Source organism: Phocoena sinus, chromosome 1 (assembly GCF_008692025.1).
Source record: "Phocoena sinus isolate mPhoSin1 chromosome 1, mPhoSin1.pri, whole genome shotgun sequence".
Taxonomy (NCBI): Eukaryota; Metazoa; Chordata; class Mammalia; order Artiodactyla; family Phocoenidae; genus Phocoena; species Phocoena sinus.
This window is the reverse complement of record NC_045763.1, coordinates 58,528,092-58,551,002: the sequence shown is the minus strand read 5'-3', so window position 1 is coordinate 58,551,002 and position 22,911 is coordinate 58,528,092. Positions and strand designations below refer to the sequence as shown.

Here is a 22,911-nt window from a genome sequence, read left to right as displayed (position 1 = left end):
AAACAGCATGTACAAGGCTGTGTCACAGAGAACAGCATGGGAAATGGCTTCACGAGCAGCTCAGGAAGGTTTCCCAAAAGGCAGGATGTCAAAAGTTTAGAGTTGGATGGCTAGGAGTTGGCTAAGTGGACAAATTAGGGAAGTGCAGCCTAGACGGCAAGCGCGGAAGGAGGAAAGAGCAAGTGCTTCAGCAACCGCAAACAGTCTGGTCTTGCTTTCCAGTATGGATGATGAGTATGCGACAGACAACAAAGCTAGATGGATGAACAGGACCAGGTCGTGCAGGGCTTGGTAACAAAGCAGTTTAAATTCTAGCTTGAAAGCCCGTGGGGAACCACCGATGGGTTGCAACAGGAGGTAGAATGTCAGCAACAGGGATCTTGTAGAAAGATTCTTCTGATAGAGTGAAGAACAGGGTGGGAGGGAGGGTGACCAGGGGCCACTAGCGGCCAGAGACCTGCTAGCCCCTGTGACAGGGGCTTTTCCCAGGGCTGAACAGGGGAGTTAATGCAGGAAACCTTGTTACCACCCCCACACAATCGGCACAATCTGACATTTCGTTAGCATCTGCCTTTCTTTCTGGGCAGATGGGACGAGTCTGGGGTACCAGGAGTAGAAAGATGCTGAGTCCTTAGTCCAATTAATTGCTCACAAGTTAACTTTCATGGGAGTGCTTGAGAAGAGGGCTTGTCACTTTTCCCAGTGGAGGAGTATCTGGCATAGAACAACAAAGTCCTGAATGATTAACTTGATACTCCATGTCACGAAGCAAGAACAGCTTGTTTTATGCTTAGAGCAGATGCAAACAGGGGCTGCCAGAGAGAAAAGCATAATTTAGCCAGTGGAGAGAAACTCATGTTAGCTGGGTCACTTCGTCACATACTCAAATTTAACTTAAGAAACTCAAATCTGTGTCTGATTTGTAGTTCTGCCACTTGCCACCTCTAAGACCTTGGGTAATCTTTTTGTACCTCACACCTGTAAAAAGGCAGCATAATCTCTCATTCTTTTATTCATTTCATATTGAGTGCCTGGTAGTATGGCCAGGTACAGGCGTGTAAAGCAGGCACATTACATGGTCGTGGGCAGGATTAAATGAGTAAACGTATGTGTTACATGTGTTGAATTGTGTCCTCCCACCCCCAAAATTCATATATTGAAGTTCTAACTCAATAAGTACCTCAGAAAGTGACCTTATTTGTAAATAGGGTCATTGCAGAGGTAATTAGTTAAGACAGGTCAGGCTGGAGTAGGGTGGCCCCTAGCCTGACATGACTGGTATCCTTGTAAAAAGGGCAATTTTGAACAAAGAGAAACACACGAGGAAAACTCTAAGTGAGATGAAGGTAGAGATCTAGAAACCAAGGAATGCCAAAGATTGCCCCCAGTCGCGAGGTGAGAGGCGTGGAACAGATTCTCTCACAGCCCTTGGAGGAAGCCAACTCTGTTGACACCTTGATCTCAGACTTCCAGCCTCCAGAACTGTGAGGAAATGAATTTCTGTTGTTTAAGCCACTCAGTTTGTGGTACTTTGTTACAAGAGCCCCAGCAAACTAATGCAGTATTCAAAGAGCTTAACACGTGCCTGGCACATAACTAGCTGATATGCAGTAGCTGTATTATTTTGGGGATTATTCTCATCATTCATTGAACAGATATTCATTTAACAAGTACTGTGTGCTGGCTGCCATTCTAGACCTTGATGATAGAGATTAAACAGATACTAGTCCCTGCCTGTTGGATTCAGAGTTTTGAATAGGGGTCAAGTATAGCGCATTATGAAGGAAATATGGATGTGCATTTGGGAAGGCTTTCTGGAGGGGGCAACATTTTTGCTGAGTTTAGAAAAACGAGTAGACACTGTCTCCAAGCAGACAATGTAATGGTAGGGCACTGTGGTTAGAGGAAATAGCAAGTGCAAAGATATAGCAGCAAGAAAGTAATTAGTGAATTACAGAAAATCTGATAATCTCCATAGCAAGTAGTGGGAGTATAATCCTGTATAGGAATTCACAGTGGACTTGCCCTCTCTAAGGGTGGTTCTTACCTTGCAGACAAAATTCTCTTTCATTTCCTTGGGGGCTTTCACCAGCAGCTGTCAGAGCTGTCATCCATAGAATGTATGTCACTCTGGACCGCAGGCTGTCTATGGGATGAGAATTTGGGGAGACTCTATAGGGAATTTCTGAAAGAAAGATAAAGGTTAAGGCACAAATTAAAGGAAATATCTGAATGTGGGCTCTTACTCATTTTTATTTGTTAATGCTTCATTTAATTTGAAAGAGAAAAGCACATTGCTGCTTTAAAGTAGTCCTAATTCATTAATACTTAACACTTTAAAAGGCCCTAGGCACTGTCATTTATGAAGGCACCACTTCACAGCATATCAGAAGAATTACATTTTTTTCCTGTGGTAAAATCTTTTCAAAGAATTTTTATTATTTTGCTTTTGAAACTATTTAGCTGTAGTAACTAACTTCTTTTATTTCCTATGACTATAATGTTTCCGACATTTATCAGGTATATTTGAGAACTCCTGGGGAGGAAATTAAATGTACAAATTATTTTCAACGGGATTTTTAAGCAAGCTAAGTTTAGCAATTAATGAAATAGACATTTAGTAACATTTATTAATTCTGACTTTCTTTTTTATTTTTTGGTAAGTTCTGGGTACTGGTCTTAGTGGGTTTAATCATTGATCTGCTTCAATTTGACATAAAATCTAAAAAATGAGAACAATGGTACTTAAGATTTATTTTGGTAGTTCAAGGCTAGACTGTCAGTTCTTTATGCTTTTAACACCCCTGCAGGTTCTCAGCAAGTAAGATTTTGGTTTTTGAGCAATGTGTTTATGCTGTTTTTTTCCTCCAAGAGATATGAATATCTGTAGCCTTTAGTAAATAGGCAGTCTCCTCCTCCAGGGCTCTGCTGGGTGTGAGTTTTGGAGTGACCTCTCAAAAACTGAGGGGGGCTATAAAATCGAGGCAAGAGCTTTGACAGGTGTAGCCTACTGGTTTGCTCAGCAGACCTGTGTGTGTGCTGGTGATCAAAGTGGAAACTAGAACTCAGCACTTTGTGCCTCAACATTATTTACTGTCTCACAAACCCCAGGGCAAGTCAGATTTTGACCCTGTGTACTGAATTTATTTCAACAGTCACACATATTTATTGAGTGTCTGCCCTGGACAAGGCACCAAGGCACAGAATCTGCCTCAAAGAGTTCACCATCTAGTAGGGAAAACAGACCCCTTACACTCACTGACCCCTACTTACTATGTGTGACCAGCAAGATGGAACCCTGTATTATTGCATCCACTCCACCCAAAGGAGCTGAGGCCTGAGCAGATCATTTAACAGCTGTGACTATCAGAGCAATTTCTATATTTTACATCCTTTTGAGAAAAAGTACCATGTGGAAAATTCCCAAGCCTACTTTAACCTGATGAAATTGCTTGCACAGACTTCAGCTATATGATTACACTAAAATGTCTCTTATTCCCAAGGCAGGGGACTAAAACAATAATTTGGGAGAGACTTTCTGCTCATCTTGCTGCAGCAAAGCATAGGCGAGCATCAGGGAGTCAGTCGTCCAACTGTGTTAGGGCATCCTTAACTCCAGGAGTGAATGAGCCGTTGGAACACAAGGGAAGGAGTTTGAATGATCTGTTGGGCCAAAAAAGTTTACACGTAAATGCAGATACATGCACATGTGTATATTTGAAGAATAAAAATAGAAACTATGGGGGAAGCCAAGAGGAGGGTGATGGTGTCAGCAGTTTGGTTGGCAAATAGGTTGAGATGAGTAAAGGAAGAAAGAAGTCATGCAGGAAATACTGGTTCTGCTGCCTTGTCTGGGCTGTGATCTCTGGCAGAGATAAAGGAGGCCATTCTGTTCTTGGATCTGAAACTTTAGGTTTAAGGTGGTTAAATGACAAAGGCACCAGTTTAGGGAGATGCGATGGTTGCCAATCATCTGAAAGGTCACCAGTAAGAAGGTCAAGTGGTACCAGGCAAAACAGCTGCATGGCGCCTGGAAATCAGCTTTTATCTAAACATCTGCATTGGTTTGACAAAGCCCACGGCAGTATTAACCCATTTGTTACTCAAAAAATACTATTTTTATTAAGCACCTACTGGGTGCTTGGCTGTATTATAGGTAAGGGGGAGACAATGGTGAACTAACTGCCATGGCTTCTGCCCTCATGTTGGCAAAAACAGCCAAGTGATAAGTAGAATGTGTGTGCCCGTAGAGCAGTGCACATGGCAGTATCAACAAACTTCCAGAGGAGTGGCTGTGTACCCAAATCACCTGGGGAATGCAGATGCCCGACCCCAGGGCTACCCCGCTCACCTGCCCAGGCAGGCGAAGTGTTCCTACTGCACCCTGCTTGTGCTGTTAGGGGCCGTGACAGAAGACGCCTCGGAACTCCATCCTCCTTTTGCTGATGTGGAGCCTCTCTGCTTTCTTTTTCCCTCCTCCTCAACCTACTGCCCTCTACCACTCTCTAGAAATGGCACTTGTGGATTTGCCAATGATTTCTGGTTGCCCAATGCAATAGTAGGTGTCAGTCCTTGATTACAGCACTGACATATCAATTTTGTGTACTTTTCCATCTCCCTGGGTGCACTGTGAGCTCTCTGAAGATAGGGAACAGGTCTTTGTTCATCTGTAAGTGCTAAGAGGGAAACCATCTAAAACTGGTACAAAACAGGGCTTTGAATCTGCACCTTCTCCCCTTTAAACTTATTTTAAAATACCCTTACACAGACTTTAGATTCATCAGATTTGGTGCAAAAAAGGTAGGTAATTTCTTCAACATCTATAAGAGCAGATTTAAGAACCATCTAACCATGTTGATCTTGTTGTAAATAAGCATCTTGGTTTAAATTCTGTCAAAATGAAAAATTGGGGGGGAGCAAATTTCATATGAAGTATTCCAAATGGCTCATGATGAGATCAATTGATTCATCACCTTTGGGGGTGCATTTCAGAACTGACCCTGACAGTGGGGAGCAGTTCTGTTCAGTGATCTGCTGTATTTAACAATGGTGGATTATTAAGCTGATTATTGTAAGATCCTACAGTGGAATACTATAAAGCTGTTAAAAAGTCCACATGGATTGATGTGGAAAGATCTCAGTATGCATTATTGAGAGGCAAAAGTAAGGTGCAGATCAGAATACAGATGTTTATCCCAAATGTATGCATTAAGTTTTTTTCTGGACGAACACACAAAGAACTGCTAACAGCCTAAGTATGGAGGAAGGGATAATTTCCACTTTATATCTTTTTGAACTATTTTAATGCTTTTACTATATACAAGTATTATTTATGTAATAAGAAATTAATTAGCTTTAAAAGTCATAACTTTTAGAGAAGCAGTACTGCAGATCTAAGGTCAAGAGAGAGGACCAATTCCTCAGGTTTCCCAGGTAAAAATCACTCTGCAGGCAGCCCTCTGACACCTACATCTCAGGCTGGCTTTGTTACATTCTTCTTGGACCTAACAGTTCTCACGAAGGAATAAAATGGTTGCTTCTTTATGATAAATGCTCCCGAAAGAAAGCCAGCTGCCTATGAAATACTAAAGGGAAGCTCAAGCCAGGAAAAACAAAACAAAACTGAGTAAATCAAAGATTAGAACATTAAATCTGGCAAGTGACTTGGAACTGCTCGGTGAACGAGTGATGAAATCATTTGAGATAATGCTCCAGCCAGAATTTAATTGCTTTAGTCTTACAGCATAATTATGGGTCATAAGGAGTTACTTAAATTGCATTTTATCCATTTAAGGAGAAAATAATATGCTATGATGGTATTTGCAAGTGTGGTGATTCGAAGATTCTCCAAATGCATTTCCTGCAAGCCTCAAGGGTCTATATAATAGTATCAAAGCACGCTTATTGCTTTTTGAAATGCTATCTCCCCATATGAGTAAGCTCCTTGAAAGCCTCGTCCAGTAACTTCATTTCTTCAATTTGCTTGGCATGTAACACATATTCAGTAACTTTGTGTGTGTGAGTGTGTGTGTGTGTTTAGATGTCTATTTTTCTTCATTCAATTAATTTCACATATATTTATGGAGCACCTCCTAAGTGCCAGGTATGGTGCTAGCACTTGCACACCCTTGTGTTTTCCCAACATCTAAACAAGAAAGACCCTGCTGGCTTTGTTTCTCACACATACCACAAAGCTGAGGCTGGGAATTGGAGTCCTGTTCCTTCCAATATATCCTGTAATGGAGGATGCAGCCCATTTGCTCCCGGGCTGGAATTTCATTCCATGAAATTAAAATGCTCCCTTTTTCCTCTGAGATGGCATTAATGTGGGGGCCACTCAGTGGTGCTGTGAAGTAGAACACAGGAGGCTTTTGTCACCCTCCAAATCCAAACCATTAAACTACAGCAAAATTGGGCAAAAGGTCCCAAGACTCACCTTTGTGTTTAGAGTTACCCCGGATGGAGTTGCATCCTCCCTGGTCCCCTGAAAGTGCATGCACGCGGATTTCATAACAGATGTAGGGTTTTATGTTTTCTGCAAGACATAAAGACAGACGCTACTCCGGGTGAAACAAGGATTTAAAGAAAACCACACAGACAGCTTTTGAAACAAAACTCACCTTCAAGGAAAAACTTTGACTTTTACAAATAAATTATTTGCTGTTTACAGAAAAGTAAGGGTGGTGTTTTGCAGACATAGCACCGGAACGGCTCTTCTAATTCCCTAGATGCTTATCAGGCTCTGACAGGGTAGCATGGGATGACACATTCAGGCGTGACTAATCAGGTGTGCTCAGTGCAATCTACCCCCTTGTTCCCCCCCTTCCCCCCCTCCCCCCCTCCTCGTACCATGTTCCACTCAGATCTCAGTTGTTTCACAGCTTGGAAGATTAGGAAGATACCTGGGAATGTTAATACTCCTTCCTAGCTTTTTTTTTTTTTTTGCGGTACGCGGGCCTCTCACTGTCGTGGCCTCTTCCGTTGTGGAGCACAGGCTCCGGACGCGCAGGCTCAGCGGCCACGGCTCACGGGCCCAGACGCTCCGCAGCATGTGGGATCCTCCCGGACCGGGGCACGAACCCGTGTCCCCTGCATCGGCAGGCGGCCTCTCAACCACTGCACCACCAGGGAAGCCCTCCTTCCTAGCTTTTAAAGTGCCACACTTGGCAGTTTTCTGTCAGTCATGAAGTTTATTGGCAAGTCACTCTTCCCTTCCCGAACTCCCTATTTCCATGAATCTCAGATTTCTACTTCCTGTAAAGAAAAGTCCCCTCTCATAGATACTGCCCATGACATATCTTTAAACTCCCAATGAAAGTTTAAAGGAAAAAGATTATTTCTGTTAGGTACCTAACTGTAGTCTCACGTGGTCAGGGTAAGGACTCTCTCCCATATTGTTCAATGCCCTGCCATAGGTAGGTCTGGTCCCCTACACTGACAATTGATTAGGGTTTAACATTTTCGTTTTTGGGAAGAAGAATTTTACATCACAAAATAATTTACTAGTGTGTGTGTTATATAAAAATCCATTGTCCCTTAAATATTCCAGCAAGTAGGTAGTACATGAAGCTCAGACGTGCAACCAGTACCGTCAGAAGGGACCATGAGGAAATCAAAACTCACACCATGGGTGAGTTCCAACTCGTATCCGTGAACCGAGTGAAATGGAGCGAGGCTGCAATCAGCTTAGTCCTGTAATCCAAAGATACTTTGTGGGTAGCCTTCAGACCCAGAAGCTCCGAGGGCAACACGGAATATGGAATCATTTCATTTGGGAGGGGCTGGTGCCTGGCTGCTCTGTCGCTAGTTCTGGAAGGGACCCACCAACCACCGTGCCATGTGGGAGTTCCAGATGAGCTCATTAGGCAAATGGTTTCGTTGCATTTTGCCATGCAAAGTGTGAGTTCAGGGCAGAGGCCTTGGGGAGCTGCTGCATCAGAAGCTGTGGGTTCCTTCTTATGAACAGCCTACCCTTTGGGGAGGAGGGAGGAAAATGTGGCTCCATAACTTAGCTGACATTTTCCTTTCTATGAAGAGCAGAGCCCTGGCAAGCTTGTTCCCCAGTTCTGACCTTAAGAACTCCTGTTTTACTGGCTAATTCTTACATGAACACCCCCTAATCATTGCCTGCTCCCTACCTCAAAACTTCCTTAGCCTTTGCTGCTGGTGGATGAAGCCCATACTCTTTTTTTTGTTGTTGTTTGTTTGTTTTGTTTTTGCGGTACGTGGGCCTCTCACTGCTGTGGTCTCTCCCATTGCAGAGCACAGGCTCCGGACGCTCAGGCTCAGCGGCCATGGCTCACGGGCCCAGCTGCTCTGTGGCATGTGGGATCTTCCCGGACCAGGGCACGAACCCGTGTCCCCTGCATCGGCAGGCAGGCTCTAACCACTGTGCCACCAGGGAAGCCCGAAGCCCATACTCTTAACATTTTCATTTCTTTCTACAGTCTGGCTCCAACTTCCAGGCTTATATCTTGAAACCCCCAGGCATGCACATATACCTGGCACCCTTGGGCAAAGGCTCTGTCTTCACATTTATAAACCACCTCTTAGGTGGTTTTTCTGCAGAAAGCTAAATTCACCTATTAAGTCTGGGAGAAGGCAAACATTAAATGATCAGCAATGAGGAGTAATCGCAGAGGAAGTATGATGGGACCATACAGAAGAGGGGCCCAAATAGCTAGGCATCAGGGAAGGTTTTCTAGACACTGTGATGTCTACATATTTGTAAAAGGAGTGTCTCTATAAGGTCAGAACTGTTTTCAGCAAGACAAGACAGGACTGACAGTTTCTAGCCTAGGCCACACCAACTTATAATCCAGGAGGTGGACTTCATTGTAGTCTGCTCCAAAACACCCAACTTGGCCCCAGCCAGATGCTGAGAAAAGACTGGTAAGGATCTGATGACAATGAGTCATCTTACTTATTGGAGAGGGTTACTTTGAATTCATGATAAGTATGAGTTAAGTTTTAAGTGTTTATTTCCAGAACATAACATCAACACAGACTCATAGTTGATCAAGTGTTTTCAAGTGGGAGAACAACTTGAATTAATAGTTATCTTACCCAGTATTATTCATTTTAGTCAAATGAATATGTCATACTTAGGAAACATTTTAGCTTCCTAAGTATGAAAAACATTCTCTCTTGTCATCTATTTTATGCATTGTGTGTAGAATATAGAATTTCTAAAAGGAAAGAACTGTAGGGACTATATAGTTCAAACTATCCCAAAGGGGTAAATCCTAATACAGTTTATAATAAGCTTTCACAATTATATAGCAGTTTAGAGTTCAGTAAATGCCTTTCCTACCCACTGTTTCATCTGATTTGACGGGCACAACAGCTCTAAAGGAAAAATGGTTCTACTGCAACAACTCTAGGGACAGAGGACACACTGCCTTGAGGGGCAATCAACTGTCCTATTAGAGACCATCAAGTATAAGGAAAGTTCTTTCTCAAAATTGAGCTGACATCTGTCTTCTTATAATTTTTATGCAGAGGGCCTTCATTATGCTCTCCAAAACAACAAAGGACACATACTCTTTCTTATATACACGTCGAAGCCAGTAACAGCCATCAACCACCCCCCACTGCCCCAATCCAGAATTCTCTTCTATGGGCTAAGTGGTTTCCACATTAAAAGTTCCAGACCCGGGCTTCCCTGGTGGCGCAGTGGTTGAGAGTTCGCCTGCCGATGCAGGGAACATGGGTTCGTGCCCTGGTCCGGGAAGATCCCACATGCCATGGAGCGGCTGTGCCCGTGAGCCATGGCCGCTGAGCCTGCGCGTCTGGAGCCTGTGCTCCGCAACGGGAGAGGCCACGACAGTGAGAGGCCCGTGTACCAAAAAAAAAAAAAAAAGTTCCAGACCCCTAATGGCTTACTCACTTTCCTCTGATGTTCACAGGATTATCCAGGCAGCACTCTTTTTATTTATTTATTTATGATTTATTTATTTATTTATTTATGGCTGTGTTGGGTCTTCGTTTCTGTGTGAGGGCTTTCTCCAGTTGTGGCAAGCGGGGGCTACTCTTCATTGCGGTGTGCAGGCCTCTCACTATTGCGGCCTCTCTTATTGCGGAGCACAGGCTCCAGACGCGCAGGCTCAGTAGTTGTGGCTCACGGGCCTAGTCGCCCCGCGGCATGCGGGATCCTCGCGGACCGGGTCTTGAATCCGCCTCCCTTGCATCGGCAGGCGGAATCTCAACCACTGCGTCACCAGGGAAGCCCTAACTAACCTAACTTTGATATGCAAATAATACCATTTCTCTTTGGGAAAATTAAAATAAGAAGAATTTCACTAATAGGTTTTTGGTAACGTATTCATCGGTAAGTAAGGGAGGCCTATGAGTACTTTAAACACAAAACAATCTTAGAAGCTGACTGTGGGGCTTCCCTGGTGGCGCAGGGGTTAAGAATCTGCCTGCCAATGCAGGGGACACGGGTTCGAGCCCTGGTCCGGGAAGATCCCACATGCCACGGAGCAACTAAGCCCGTGCGCCACAACTACTGAGCCTGCGCTCTAGAGCTCGCGAGTCACAACTACTGAGCCCCACTGCTGCAACTACTGAAGCCCACACGCCTAGAGCCCATGCTCCGCAACAAGAGAAGCCACCGCAATGAGGAGCCCGCACACCGCAACGAAGAGTAGCCCCCGCTCGCCGCAACTAGAGAAAGCCTGCGTGCAGCAACAAAGACCCAACACAGCCAAAAATAAAAATAAAAAAATTAAAAAATAAGAAGCTGACTGTGGCTAACAGAGTAAGACACTTCAGAGTTTGTGAATTAAGAACTTGAAAAAAAATAAACCTGAGACCTTGCCGTTTAATGTTTGTTTGGCAAATGTCAACTGCCTGCTGTGTGACTAGGACTAGATCGCTCCTCTGAGAGAAGAGGTTAAGGATTCTTTTCACTGGTCAGGAATGGCAAGCCCCATTTAGGGATTGCTATGATGAAAGCTAAAGGGCAAGTGTCACACTCTGATGGGAGGAAGATGTGCACCACAGCAATCATTTATAAAAATGATTAAATGAGCCTTTGGCTACCTTATTTTCCAATTGTCCAATGTGGTTTATGCTCAGGATTGAACGGTTGACTATTTGTGAGATTTCTTTTTCATTTAAATTCATATTGTATGATACAGAAATTTAGATTGTGCTTGCTCCAAGGGTAAAATGAAATTGTAAAAAAAAAAAAAGGAAAAGGCATTGATTAACTTCTGTCCAATTATTTGAATACATTTTCAGACACTTTCTATCACTTGATTTTAACCACTGACAGATTCAGAATTTGAGGACTAGAGACACCAATTATCATATAGATAATTCTGGATTTATCACACAACTAGTAAGTAGCAGAATTGGAAATGAAAGATCTTCTGGTTTCCTCATCTGTACAATGGGTATAATAAGTCTTGCTACACATGACTGTTCTCAAAATTAAATGAACTCCCAAATGCAAGGTGTCCATCACACTGACTGGCTACTACTTAGCTCTCAGCCATGTTTGTTGGGTTCATCATTCAGTCATCTCATACGGCACTGTATCAGGCACATAAGTTTTCCATAAATTCTAGAGTTTTTAGTTAATCAGTGAGTCTTCTATGGCTGCAGTGGTGCATCCTGATGGGCTCTAGGTCATCACTATCCTTCTTCTCATGCAGCTGCCTGTAACTGAAGGCATGACTCTGGGTTCCCACCTGCAATTTCCTCAAAAAACGTGAACTTAGAAACCCTCTAGAAGGAAGGTGGATAATGAAGTACCTGAAATCAGAGCAGACAGGTTGTAGGGGGGACTCCACAACCAGCCTAGAGGGGGCTGCGTGCTGGCCCCCGGATGGAGTTCCCTCCATTCCACCACATACTCCTGCACAGCAGTGGCAGCTTTCCCTGGAGGTGTCCATGTCACCATGAGGTTGTCCACGCCCTCTGAGTTTGCTGAGACCTGTTGAGGAGCCAGCAACCCTTTATGGGGAAAGAGGGGGAGGGGTAAAAGTAAAATCACAGTGGATAAAGACATAGAAAACAACAACTCAACCCAGCAAAGTTGTAGCAAGAACCGATTTCTTTTAAAGAACTTCAGGTTCACAGATTTTGTTCATCCAGCTTCTCAGATCAGTGCCAGGACCCTATGTAGTGTTATTTATGAAATTATTTTCCCCTTCACCTTCCATTTCACTTCCCATTTCTGTGTCCCCAAAGGTACCTGCTCTAGTGAATATAATATGCATCCTTCTAATCCACCTCCCGTATGTTTATTTACATATATATGTGTCCTTGAGAATTAGTGTTGCTTTATGCTGGTGTGTTGAATTTTCATGAAACATGTTTGGAGTAAATCTAATGCATTTCCTAACTTTTTATTTCACTCAACATTATGTTTCCAGGATACATCCATCCTGCTGCTATATGAAAATCCAGCTCATTCCTTCAGACTGCTGCCTCAACCCTGTCTTTGTCCAGTCTCCAAGTGACAAGCAGTAGCTTCCTTCCAACTTTTTGCCAACACAAACAAGGATGCAATGAACATTCTCTAGCATGTCCTCATGTGTGCCTGTGCAAAAGTGTCTCTCTCACCCTCCTACACTGTTGGTGGGAATGTAAATTGGTAAAGCCACTATGGAGAACAGTATGAAGGTTCGTTAAAAAACTAAAAATAGAGCTACCATATGACCCAGCAATCCCACTTCTGTGCATATATCCAGAGAAAACCATGATTTGAAAGGATGAATGCTTCCAATATTCATTGCAGCACTGTTTACAATAGCCAGGACATGGAAGCAACCTAAATGTCCATCGACAGAGGAATAGATAAAGAAGATGTGGTACATATATATTAATACAACGGAATATTACTCAGCCATAAAGAGGAACGAAATAATGCCATTTGCAGCAATGTGGATGGACCTAGAGATTGTCATATAGAGTGAAGTAAGTCAGACAGAGAAAGACAAATATCATTTATATATGGAATCTAGAAAAATTGTTCAGATGAATTTATCTGCAGGGCAAAAACTGAGTCACAGATTAGAAAACAAACTTATGGTTATCAAGGAGGGAAGGGGTGGGTGGGATGAACTGGGAGATTGGGATTGACATATGTACACTACTATATATAAAACAGATAACTAAAGAGTCTGCTGTATAGCACAGGGACCTCTACTCAGTGCTCTGTGGTGACCTAAATGGGAAGGAAATCTAAAAAAGAGTGCATATATATATATATATATATATATATGTATAACTGATTCAATTTGCTGTACAGCAGAAACTAACAATATTGTAAAGCAACTATACTCCAATTTATTAAAAAATTTTTTTAAATATCTTTATTGGAGTATAATTGCTTTACAATGTTGCGTTAGTTTCTGTTGTACAACAAAGTGAATCAGCTATAAGTATACATATATCTTCATATCCCCTCCCTCTTAAGCCTCCCTCCCATCCTCCCTATCCCACCCCTCTAGCATTGAGCTGATCTCCCTGTGCTACGCAGATGCTTCCCACTAGCTATCCATTTTACATTTGGTAGTGTATAGATGTCAGTGCTATTCTCTCACTTTGTCCCACCTTCCCCTTCCCCTCCGGTGTCCTCAAGTCTGTTCTCTACATCCGCATCTTTATTCCTGCCCTGCCACTAGGTTCATCAGTACCATTTTTTTAGATTCCATATATGTGCGTTAGCATACGGTATTTGTTTTTCTCTTTCTGACTTCACTCTGTATGACAGACTCTAGGTCCATCCACCTCACTACAAATAACTCAATTTCATTTCTTTTTATGGCTGAGTAATATTCCATTGTATATATGTGCCACATCTTCTTTATCCATTCATCTGTAGATGGACACTTAGGTTGCTTCCAAGTCCTTGTTATTGTTAATAGTGCTGCAATGAACACGGTAGTACATGACTCTTTTTGAATTATGGTTTTCTCAGGGTATATACCCAGTAGTGGGATTGCTGGGTCATATAATAGTTCTATTTTTAGTTTTTTAAGGAACGTTCATACTGTTCTCCAAAGTGGCTGTATCAATTAATATTCTCACCAACAGTGCAGGAGGGTTCCCTTTTCTCTACACCCTCTCCAGCATTTATTGTTTGTAGATTTTTTGATGATGGCCATTCTGACTGGTGTGAGGTAATACCTCATTGTGGTTTTGATTTGCATTTCTCTAATGATTAGTGATGTTGAGCATCTTTTCACATGTCGGTTGGCAATCTGTATGTCTTCTTTGGAGAAACGTCTATTTAGGTCTTCTGCCCATTTTTAGATTGGGTTGTTTGTTGTTTTGATATTGAGCTGCATGTGCTGCTTGTAAATTTTGGGGATTAATCCTTTGTCAGTTGCTTCGTTTGCAAATATTTTCTCCCATTCTGAGGGTTGTCTTTTCGTCTTGTTTATGGTTTCCTTTGCTGTGCAAGAGCTTTTAAGTTTCATTAGGCCCCATTTGTTTATTTTATTTCCATTACTCTAGGAGGGGGTCAAAAAGGATCTTGAGGTGATTTATGTCACAGTGTGTTCTGCCTATGTTTTCCTCTAAGGGTTGGATAGTGTCTGGCCTTACATTTAGGTCTTTAATCTATTTTGAGTTTATTTTTGTGTATGGTGTTAGGGAGTGTTCTAATTTCATTCTTTTCCATGTAGCTGTCCAGTTTTCCCAGTTCCACTTATTGAAGAGGCTGTCTTTTCTCCATTGTATATTCTTGCCTCCTTTGTCAAAGATAAGGTGACCATAAGTGTGTGGGTTTATCTCTGGACTCTCTATCCTGTGCCATTGATCTATATTTCTGTTTTTGTGCCAGTACCATACTGTCTTAATTACTGTAGCATTGTAGTACAGTCTGAAGTCCAGGAGCCTGATTCCTCCAGCTCCTTTTTTCTTTCTCAAGATTGTTTTGGCTATTCGGGGTCTTTTGTGTTTCCATACAAATTGTGAAATTTTTTGTTCTAGTTCTGTGAAAAATACCACTGGTAGTTTGATAGGAATTGCATTGAATCTGTAGATTGCTTTGGGTAGTATAGTCATTTGCACAATGTTGATTTTTACAATCCAAGAACGTGGTCTATCTCCCCATCTGTTTCTATCACCTTTAATTTCTTTCATCAGTGTCATAGTTTTCTGCATACAGGTCTTTTGTCTCCTTAGGTAGGTTTATTCCTAGGTATTTTATTCTTTTTGTTGCAATGGTAAATGCAAGTGTTTCCTTAATTTCTCTTTCAGATTTTTCATCACTAGTGTATAAGAATGCAAGAGATTTCTGTGCATTAACTTTGTATCCTGCTACTTTACCAAATTCATTGATTAGCTCTAGAAGTTTTCTGGTAGCATCTTTAGGGTTCTCTATGTATAGTATCATGTCATCTGCACACAGTGACAGTTTTACATCTTCTTTTCCAATTTGGATTCCTTTCATTTCTTTTTCTTCTCTGATTGCTGTGGCTAGGACTTCCAAAACTATGTTGAATAATAGTGGTGAGAGTGGGCAACCTTGTCTTGTTCCTGATCTTAGTGGAAGTGGTTTCAGTTTTTCACCATTGAGAATGATGTTGGCTGTGGGTTTGTCATATATGGCCTTTATTACGTTGAGGTAAGTTCCCTCTATGCCCAGTTTCTGGAGAGTTTTATTATAAATGGGTGTTGAATTTTGTGAAAACCTTTTTCTGCATCTATTGAGATTATCATATGGTTTCTATCCTTCAGTTTATTAATATGGTATATCACATTGATTGTTGTATATACTGAAGAATTCTTGCATTCCTGGAATAAACCCCACTTGGTCATGGTGTATGATCCTTTTAATGTGCTCTTGAATTCTGTTTGCTAGTATTTTGATGAGGATTTTTGCATCTATGCTCATCAGAGATATTGGCCTGTAGTTTTCTTTTTTTGTGACATCTTTGTCTGGTTTTGGTATCAGGGTGATGGTGGCCTGGTAGAATGAGTTGGGGAGTGTTCCTCCCTCTGCTATATTTTGGAAGAGTTTGAGAAGGATAGGTGTTAGCTCTTCTCTAAATGTTTGATAGAATTCGCCTGTGAAGCCATCTGGTCCTGGGCTTTTGTTTGTTGGAAGATTTTAAATCACAGTTTCAATTTCAGTGCTTGTGACTGGTCTGTTTATATTTTCTATTTCTTCCTGGTTCAGTCTCAGAAGGTTGTGCTTTTCTAAGAATTTGTCCATTTCTTCCAGGTTGTCCATTTTATTGGCATATACTTGTTTGTAGTAATCGTTCATGATCCTTTGTACTTCTTCAGTGTCAGTTGTTACTTCTCCTTTTTCATTTCTAATTCTGTCGATTTGAGTCTTCTCCCTTTTTCTCTTGATGAGTCTGGCTAATGGTTTATCAATTTTGTTCATCTTCTCAAAGAACCAGCTTTTAGTTTTCTTGATCTTTGCTACTGTTTCCTTCATTTGTTTTTCATTTGTTTCTGATCTGATCTTTATGATTTCTTTCCTTCTACTAACTTTCAGTTTTTTTGTTGTTTTTCTTCTTCTTCTTTCTCTAATTGCTTTAGGTATAAGGTTAGGTTGTTTATTTGAGATTTTTCTTGTTTCTTTTTTTTTTTTTTTTTTTGTGGTACGCGGGCCTCTCACTGCTGTGGCCTCTCCCGTTGCAGAGAACAGGCTCTGGACGCGCATGCTCAGCGACCATGGCTCACGGGCCCAGCCGCTCCGCGGCATGTGGGATCCTCCCGCACCGGGGCACGAACCCGTGTCCCCTGCATCAGCAGGCGGACTCTCAACCACTGCGCCACCAGGGAAGCCCCTCTTGTTTCTTGAGATAAGATTGTACTGCTATAAACTTCCCTCGTAGATCTGCTTTTGCTGCATTCCATAGGTTTTGGGTCGTCGTGTTTTCATTGTCACTTGTTTCTCAGTATTTTTTGATTTCCTCTTTGATTTCTTCAGTGATCTCTTGGCTGTTTAGTAGCGTATTGTTTAGCCTCCATATGTGTGCATTTTAAAAGTTTTTATTCCTGTAATTGATATCTAGTCTCATAGCGTTGTGGTCAGAAAAGATGCTTGATACGATTTCAATTTTCTTAAATTTACCAAGGTTTGATTTGTGACACATGATGTGATCTATCCTGGAGAATGTTCTGTGTGCACTTGAGAAGAAAGTGTATTCTGTTGTTTTTGGGTGGAATGTCCTATAAATATCAACTAAGTCCATCTGGTATAATGTGTCATTTAAAGCTTGTGTTTCCTTATTTATTTCTGTTTGAATGATCTGTCCATTGGTGTAAGTGGGGTGTTAAAGTCTCCTACTATGATTGTGTTACTGTTGATTTCCCCTTTTATGGCTGTTAGCATTTGCCTTATGTATTGAGGTGCTCCTATGTTGGATGCATAGATATTTACAATTATTATATCTTTGTCTTGGATTGATCCGTTGATCATTATATATTGTCCTTCCTTGTCTCTTGTAATTGTCTTTATTTTAAAGTCTATTTTGTCTGATATGAGTATTGCTACTCCAGCTTTCTTTTGATTTCCATTTGCATGGAATATCTTTTTCCATCCCCTCACTTTCAGTCTGTATGTGTCCCTAGGTCTGAAGTGGGTCTCTTGTAGACAGCACATATATGGGTTTTGTATCCATTCAGCCAGTCTGTGTCTTTTGTTTGAGGCATTTAATCCATTTACACTTAAGGTAACTATTGATATGTATTTTACTATTACCATTTTCTTGTTTTGGGTTTGTTTTTACAAGTCTTTTCTTTCTCTTGTGTTTCCTGCCTAGAGAAGTTCCTTTAGCATTTGTTGTAAAGTTGGTTTGGTGGTGCTGAATTCTCTTAACTTTTGCTTGTCTGTGAAGCTTTTGATTTCTCTGTCGAATCTGAATGACATCCTTGTGGGGTAGAGTAATCTTGGTTGTAGGTTTTTCCCTTTCATCACTTTAAACATATTTTGCCACTCTCTTCTGGCCTGTAGAACTTCTGTTGAAAGATCAGCTGTTAACCTTATGGGGATTCCCTTTTATGTTATTTGTTGCTTTTCCCTTGCTGCTTTTAATATTTTTTCTTTGTCTTTAATTTTTGTTAGTTTGACTATGTGTCTTGGCATGTTTCTCCCTGGGTTTATCCTGTATGGGACTCTCTGCGCTTCCTGGACTTGATGAACTATTTCCTTTCCCATGTTGGGGAAGTTTTCAACTATACTCTCTTCAAATATTTTCTCAGACCCTTTCTTTTTTTCTTTGTCTTCTGGGATGCCTATAATTCGAATATTGGTGTGCCTAGTATTGTCCCAGAGGTCTCTGAGACTGTCCTCAATTCTTTTCATTCTTTTTTCTTTATTCTGCTCTGTGGCAGTTATTTCCACCATTCTATCTTCCAGCTCACTTATTCGTTCTTCTGCTTCAGTTATTCTGCTATTGATTCCTTCTAGAGTATTTTTAATTTCAGTTATTGTGTTGTTCATTACTGTTCGTTTGCTCTTTAGTTCTTCTAGGTCCTCGTTAAATGTTTCTTGTATTTTCTCTATTTTATTTCCAAGATTTTGGATCATCTTTACTATCATTACTCTGAATTCTTTTTCAGGTAGTTTGCCTATTTCCTCTGCATTTATTTTATACTCCAATTAAAAAAAAACTGACTCTCTCTCTCTCTCTCTAAATGCACAGAATTTCTTGATTATAGACTAAATTCACCTATTTCACTAAATACAGCCAGGGTGATCTCTAAAATAGTCAGTTGACACTCCAACAAGAAAAGCATAAGAAGTTCTCATTTCCCCACCAGCACTTGGTATTTTCTGACTTTCTCATTTTGCCAATCTGGTACATGTGAGGTGGTATTTAATTGTGGTTTTATTTTCATTTTCTGATTTCTTATGAGGCTGAGCTTCTCTTCCCATATTACTAGCTGTGTGACTTTCCCCTTCTCATACTTCACTCATTTTTTCTGTTGTGTTTCCTGTCTTCTTCCTGACTTGCAGAAATAGCTTTTATATTCTAGATATTAATCACTTGTTAGTTTTCAACACCAAATATATCTCACTCCAGTCTTTCAATCTCTGAAAACTTTATGATGTGTTTGTTGCACAAACATACTTTGATGTGGGTAAATTTATCCACAGTTTGTGTATTTTGAGTCTTGTTTATGAAATCCTTTCATTCTGGGGTCACAAAGATACTAAACTACATTTCCACCCATTGGCTTTTGGTTTTACCTTTCACATTTAGGTTTTTAATCCAAATCTAGGTAAAGCGTATTTTTTTTTAAGGGAATAAACTTTATTATTTTTTTCCACACAGTGAGTCCATTTTTCCAAATGTGGTTTCATCCCTGTCCCACACCAAGTTCCACACATTCATGGGTTTGTGTCTAGGTCAGCTTCTTCACCAGAACACACTGGTTACATTACAAGGCTCTGTGACACCTGACTCTCTGGTGGTTAAAGTCCCTCCTCATTTTGCTCTTCTTTTTTCAAAGTGGTCTTGGGTATTCAAGAAACTTTATCCTTCCATATAGCTTTTAGAATCAGTTTATCAGAGTCCTCAAAAATTTCAGCTGGTACTTTTATTGGAATTATATTAAATTTATAGCTCAATTTAAACAACATTAAATTGTCCCATTTATAAATATGCTGTCTATTTGAAATTATTTAGGTCTCCTTTTATATCTTTTAATGGAATTTCAAAAATTCGTCCTTAAAGTTTAATGCATTCTTTTTTAGGTTAATTACTAGACACTTTATACTATTAGTTTGCAATTTAAATGGCATCTTATTTTCTACTGCTTTCTCCAGTATTAATTTGTGTATGTTATTCTTATTCTGGCAGACCTGCTAAACTCTCTAATTAGTTCTAATAATTTGTCTATTGCCCTTGTTAAAATTTCCATGTAATAATCTTATTAGCTGTACACTTCAAATATCTTCTCTCTTCAATCTTTGAATTAAATCTTATGCTTTTTTTTTTTGCTTTTATATTGTAATTTTACAGAGAATGTTCCTACATATCTTAATTACAATGATGCTTGCTGCATGTTTTTGGTAGAAAGTCTTAGCAAAGCTAAAAAGTTTTCTTTTATTCATAGCTTTCAAATAGATTTTATTTTTATAAAATACAATTTATTTGGGCTTCCCTGGTGGCGAAGTGGTTGAGAGTCTGCCTGCCGATGCAGGGGACATGGGTTTGTGCCCCGGTCCGGGAAAATCCCACATGCCGCGGAACGGCTAGGCCTGTGAGCCATGGCTGCTGAGCCTGCACGTCCGGAGCCTGTGCTCCACAACGGGAGAGGCCACAGCAGTGAGAGGCCCGCGTACCGCAAAAAAAACCCACCACCAACAACAAAAAAAACTATTTATTTACTAAAAACTTTGTTTTACTGAATACTTTTCTACATCTGTTAAGAACATATCCTTTTTTTTCTCTTTCAGTATTAAAGTAATGAGTTACAATGATGCATTTTTCTGATACTGATCTATCTTTGTATTTTTGGGAGCAACACCTGCTTGATCATTCTGCACTCATATTCTTTTCTCCTCATTTCTTTTTTAATAGACTTTATTTTTTAAAGCTGTTTTAAGTTCATGGCAAAATTGAGTGGGAGGCACAGAGATTTTCCACACACCGCTGCCCCCATACACACATCACCTCCCCCACTGTTGACATCCTGCATCAGAGTAGTACGTTCTATAAGATTCTTGATAAATATTTTAGAATACTTTATTCCTTTCATTTACTTTTTTTCTCTTATTGGGACTCCTTTTAGGTGGTTGTCATTACTTTTCTTTTTATTCTTTCAGTGTTTTAAATCTTCTCATTTTTCAAATTCTTTTCCCCTTTTGATGACTTTTCAAAGAGTTTCTCATCCAATCTTCCATGTACTCTTTCAATCTTCAGATGAGTCCTTTCTGCAATCCAACCCATTGGGTGAGTTCATTATTTCAACAACTGAACTTTCCATACTGAATCTCTATTTGGGCCTTTTCCACAACCACCTATTTCTGATTTATGTTCCTAGCATCCTCTCTTATCTTTCTAAGGATACTTATTATGCTCATTCTAAACTCTTGCTCTTTCTGTTGTGCTGGTTATACTTCCTACGATACAGGTAGTCCCATTTGCTGCCTTTCTTTCTCAGAATTTGTGCCCCTCAGATTTCTACTAATTTTCTCCTTTGGGATCATGTTTTATTTTCTTGGATTGATCAGCAGCCTTGGCCTTTATTTTTCTGTTGGGGGAGGAGTGAAAGTTTTGCCAGAGCTCATGCTCCTCCAGGTAAGTTTAGGTGGGGTGGAAGAGCTTTTCAGAGAGGAAAGCCAGGGAGCCTGTAGTGATTCACCCTAAGCTCTGCCTGTCTCCTGTTCCCCGTAGGTGTACCTGGCAGCTCCAGAACCTACCCATGTCTCTGTGGATGGCACTGCTTTTCATGGGGGGTAGGGCTGTTATTCTCTTTTATAATTGCCAGGCCATGGGATGGGTGGCAGAAGAAAATCTCAGGCACTCTTTGTCAGGTTCCAGGGCTTCCTTGAAGTTACTCTGCCCTGCCCTCCAGACTTTCCTGCCCATAGTAAAAATGCCCAGGAGATGGACATCTCAGGGCAACAAGGGGAAGAAAAAGGAGTGCAACCAGCAAGTGCTACCTCAGCCCTCCCCCTTCATCACTATTACCCATCCACAGGCACTCAGCCATTCTGTTCTGTCTCTCCTGTGGTTATCTTCAGGGAAGGTTTGGTGGTGAGAGCCTGGAACTTCTGTGTTAGCTCCCTTGCCAGGAACTCGAATTCCCCAGCCCTGGTTCTTTATCTTCATTTGCCTTGGTATCTTATTTTCTGGCTATGTCACAAGTTTGCTTTTGTTTTGTTTTGGAGAATAAAATGTATTCATTCAGTAATATGTATTGAGCACCTAGGGTTTGCAAGACCCTTTGCCAGATGATGGGCTAAAATAGCCAAAGAGCCTTTCTAACCACTGCTCTCTTTGCAGTTAGCTAAGTAAATCAACCTGGCATTGCCTAGCCTCTGAGTCACCACACTTGGCAGGAAACAGCCTGAATTTCCTCTCCATCATGTTTGCCAGGGCATGCTCTCTCCTTTAGAACTCTGCTAACAACTCACCTCTCTGACACCTTTCAAATTATTCCTTTAGCCTCTATCATTCAACTTCCCATCTCCATTTTCACTGAGAACTTCTAAATAGAGTTATGGAGTCATAAGGTATTTGGAAAACGTGCCCACCTAAGAGACAGGTGGCTTGGTTTTCCAGTCCAGCTCTGCCACTAATTGTGTATATGATCTTGGCCAAGTTACATCACCTCCTGGGGCCTTAGTCTCTGACATCTGTGTGGGCCTCTATTTATGGCTGTACTGCTTTCTGTTTCTTGCCATAGTTTCAAGAATTCTTGAGCACAGGGACTGGTCTGAAATATTAAATATGTTTTACTTGTTGACTGGTGGGTTTAGCACACATTCAATTTTCATCATAAACCAACAAAATCATTCTAGTGCTTCTTGATATGCAATGCTGTGGCATATACCTTTTACAACAAAGTTGTCCCTACTTTCTCAAAATCAACATAATTCTGCCTCTTGGGGCATTATTTTTCTCTTCCTAGAAGGAAAGCTATTTACGTGAGTAGTGTGAACATATATTGAAAGAGAGGGAGACAAAAATCATGGTACGCTATTCCTACAGATCATGCAGAATTTGCATAAGACAAGAGGGCTCCAGGATGGGACCATGTGGTTTGCAAATCTGTCCTCCAGGTCTCGCTGGGGTGCACAACTACTCTTATTGGATGGTTTAGGTGTGGCATTAGGAGAGACAATAGGCTCTTGAGATTTCTGGGAGTAGGACCCTCTTAGCCACAGCTCGGTTCTAGAGAACTGTTTCAATATCCTACTTTACCCACCCCTCCACGTTCCTCCTTATTGAGCCTCACCCTTGTTTAACACCTTCC

The 22,911-nt window shown here is 41.1% G+C and overlaps 1 protein-coding gene across 4 annotated transcripts in view; it reads right to left on the bottom strand.

Moving 5' to 3' along the window:
- Nucleotides 1-22,911, bottom strand: part of IL12RB2 (interleukin 12 receptor subunit beta 2) — an 80,678-nt gene that overhangs the window by 8,572 nt on the left and 49,195 nt on the right. For all 4 annotated transcript variants that reach the window (XM_032652646.1, XM_032652655.1, XM_032652673.1 and 1 more), the window contains 4 exons: nt 11,764-11,964; nt 6,437-6,535; nt 6,188-6,346; nt 2,048-2,185 (listed from right to left, as the gene is read on the bottom strand). In XM_032652646.1, the coding sequence (XP_032508537.1) occupies nt 2,048-2,185; nt 6,188-6,346; nt 6,437-6,535; nt 11,764-11,964 (597 nt within the window). The remainder of the gene's footprint in view (nt 1-2,047; nt 2,186-6,187; nt 6,347-6,436; nt 6,536-11,763; nt 11,965-22,911) is intronic.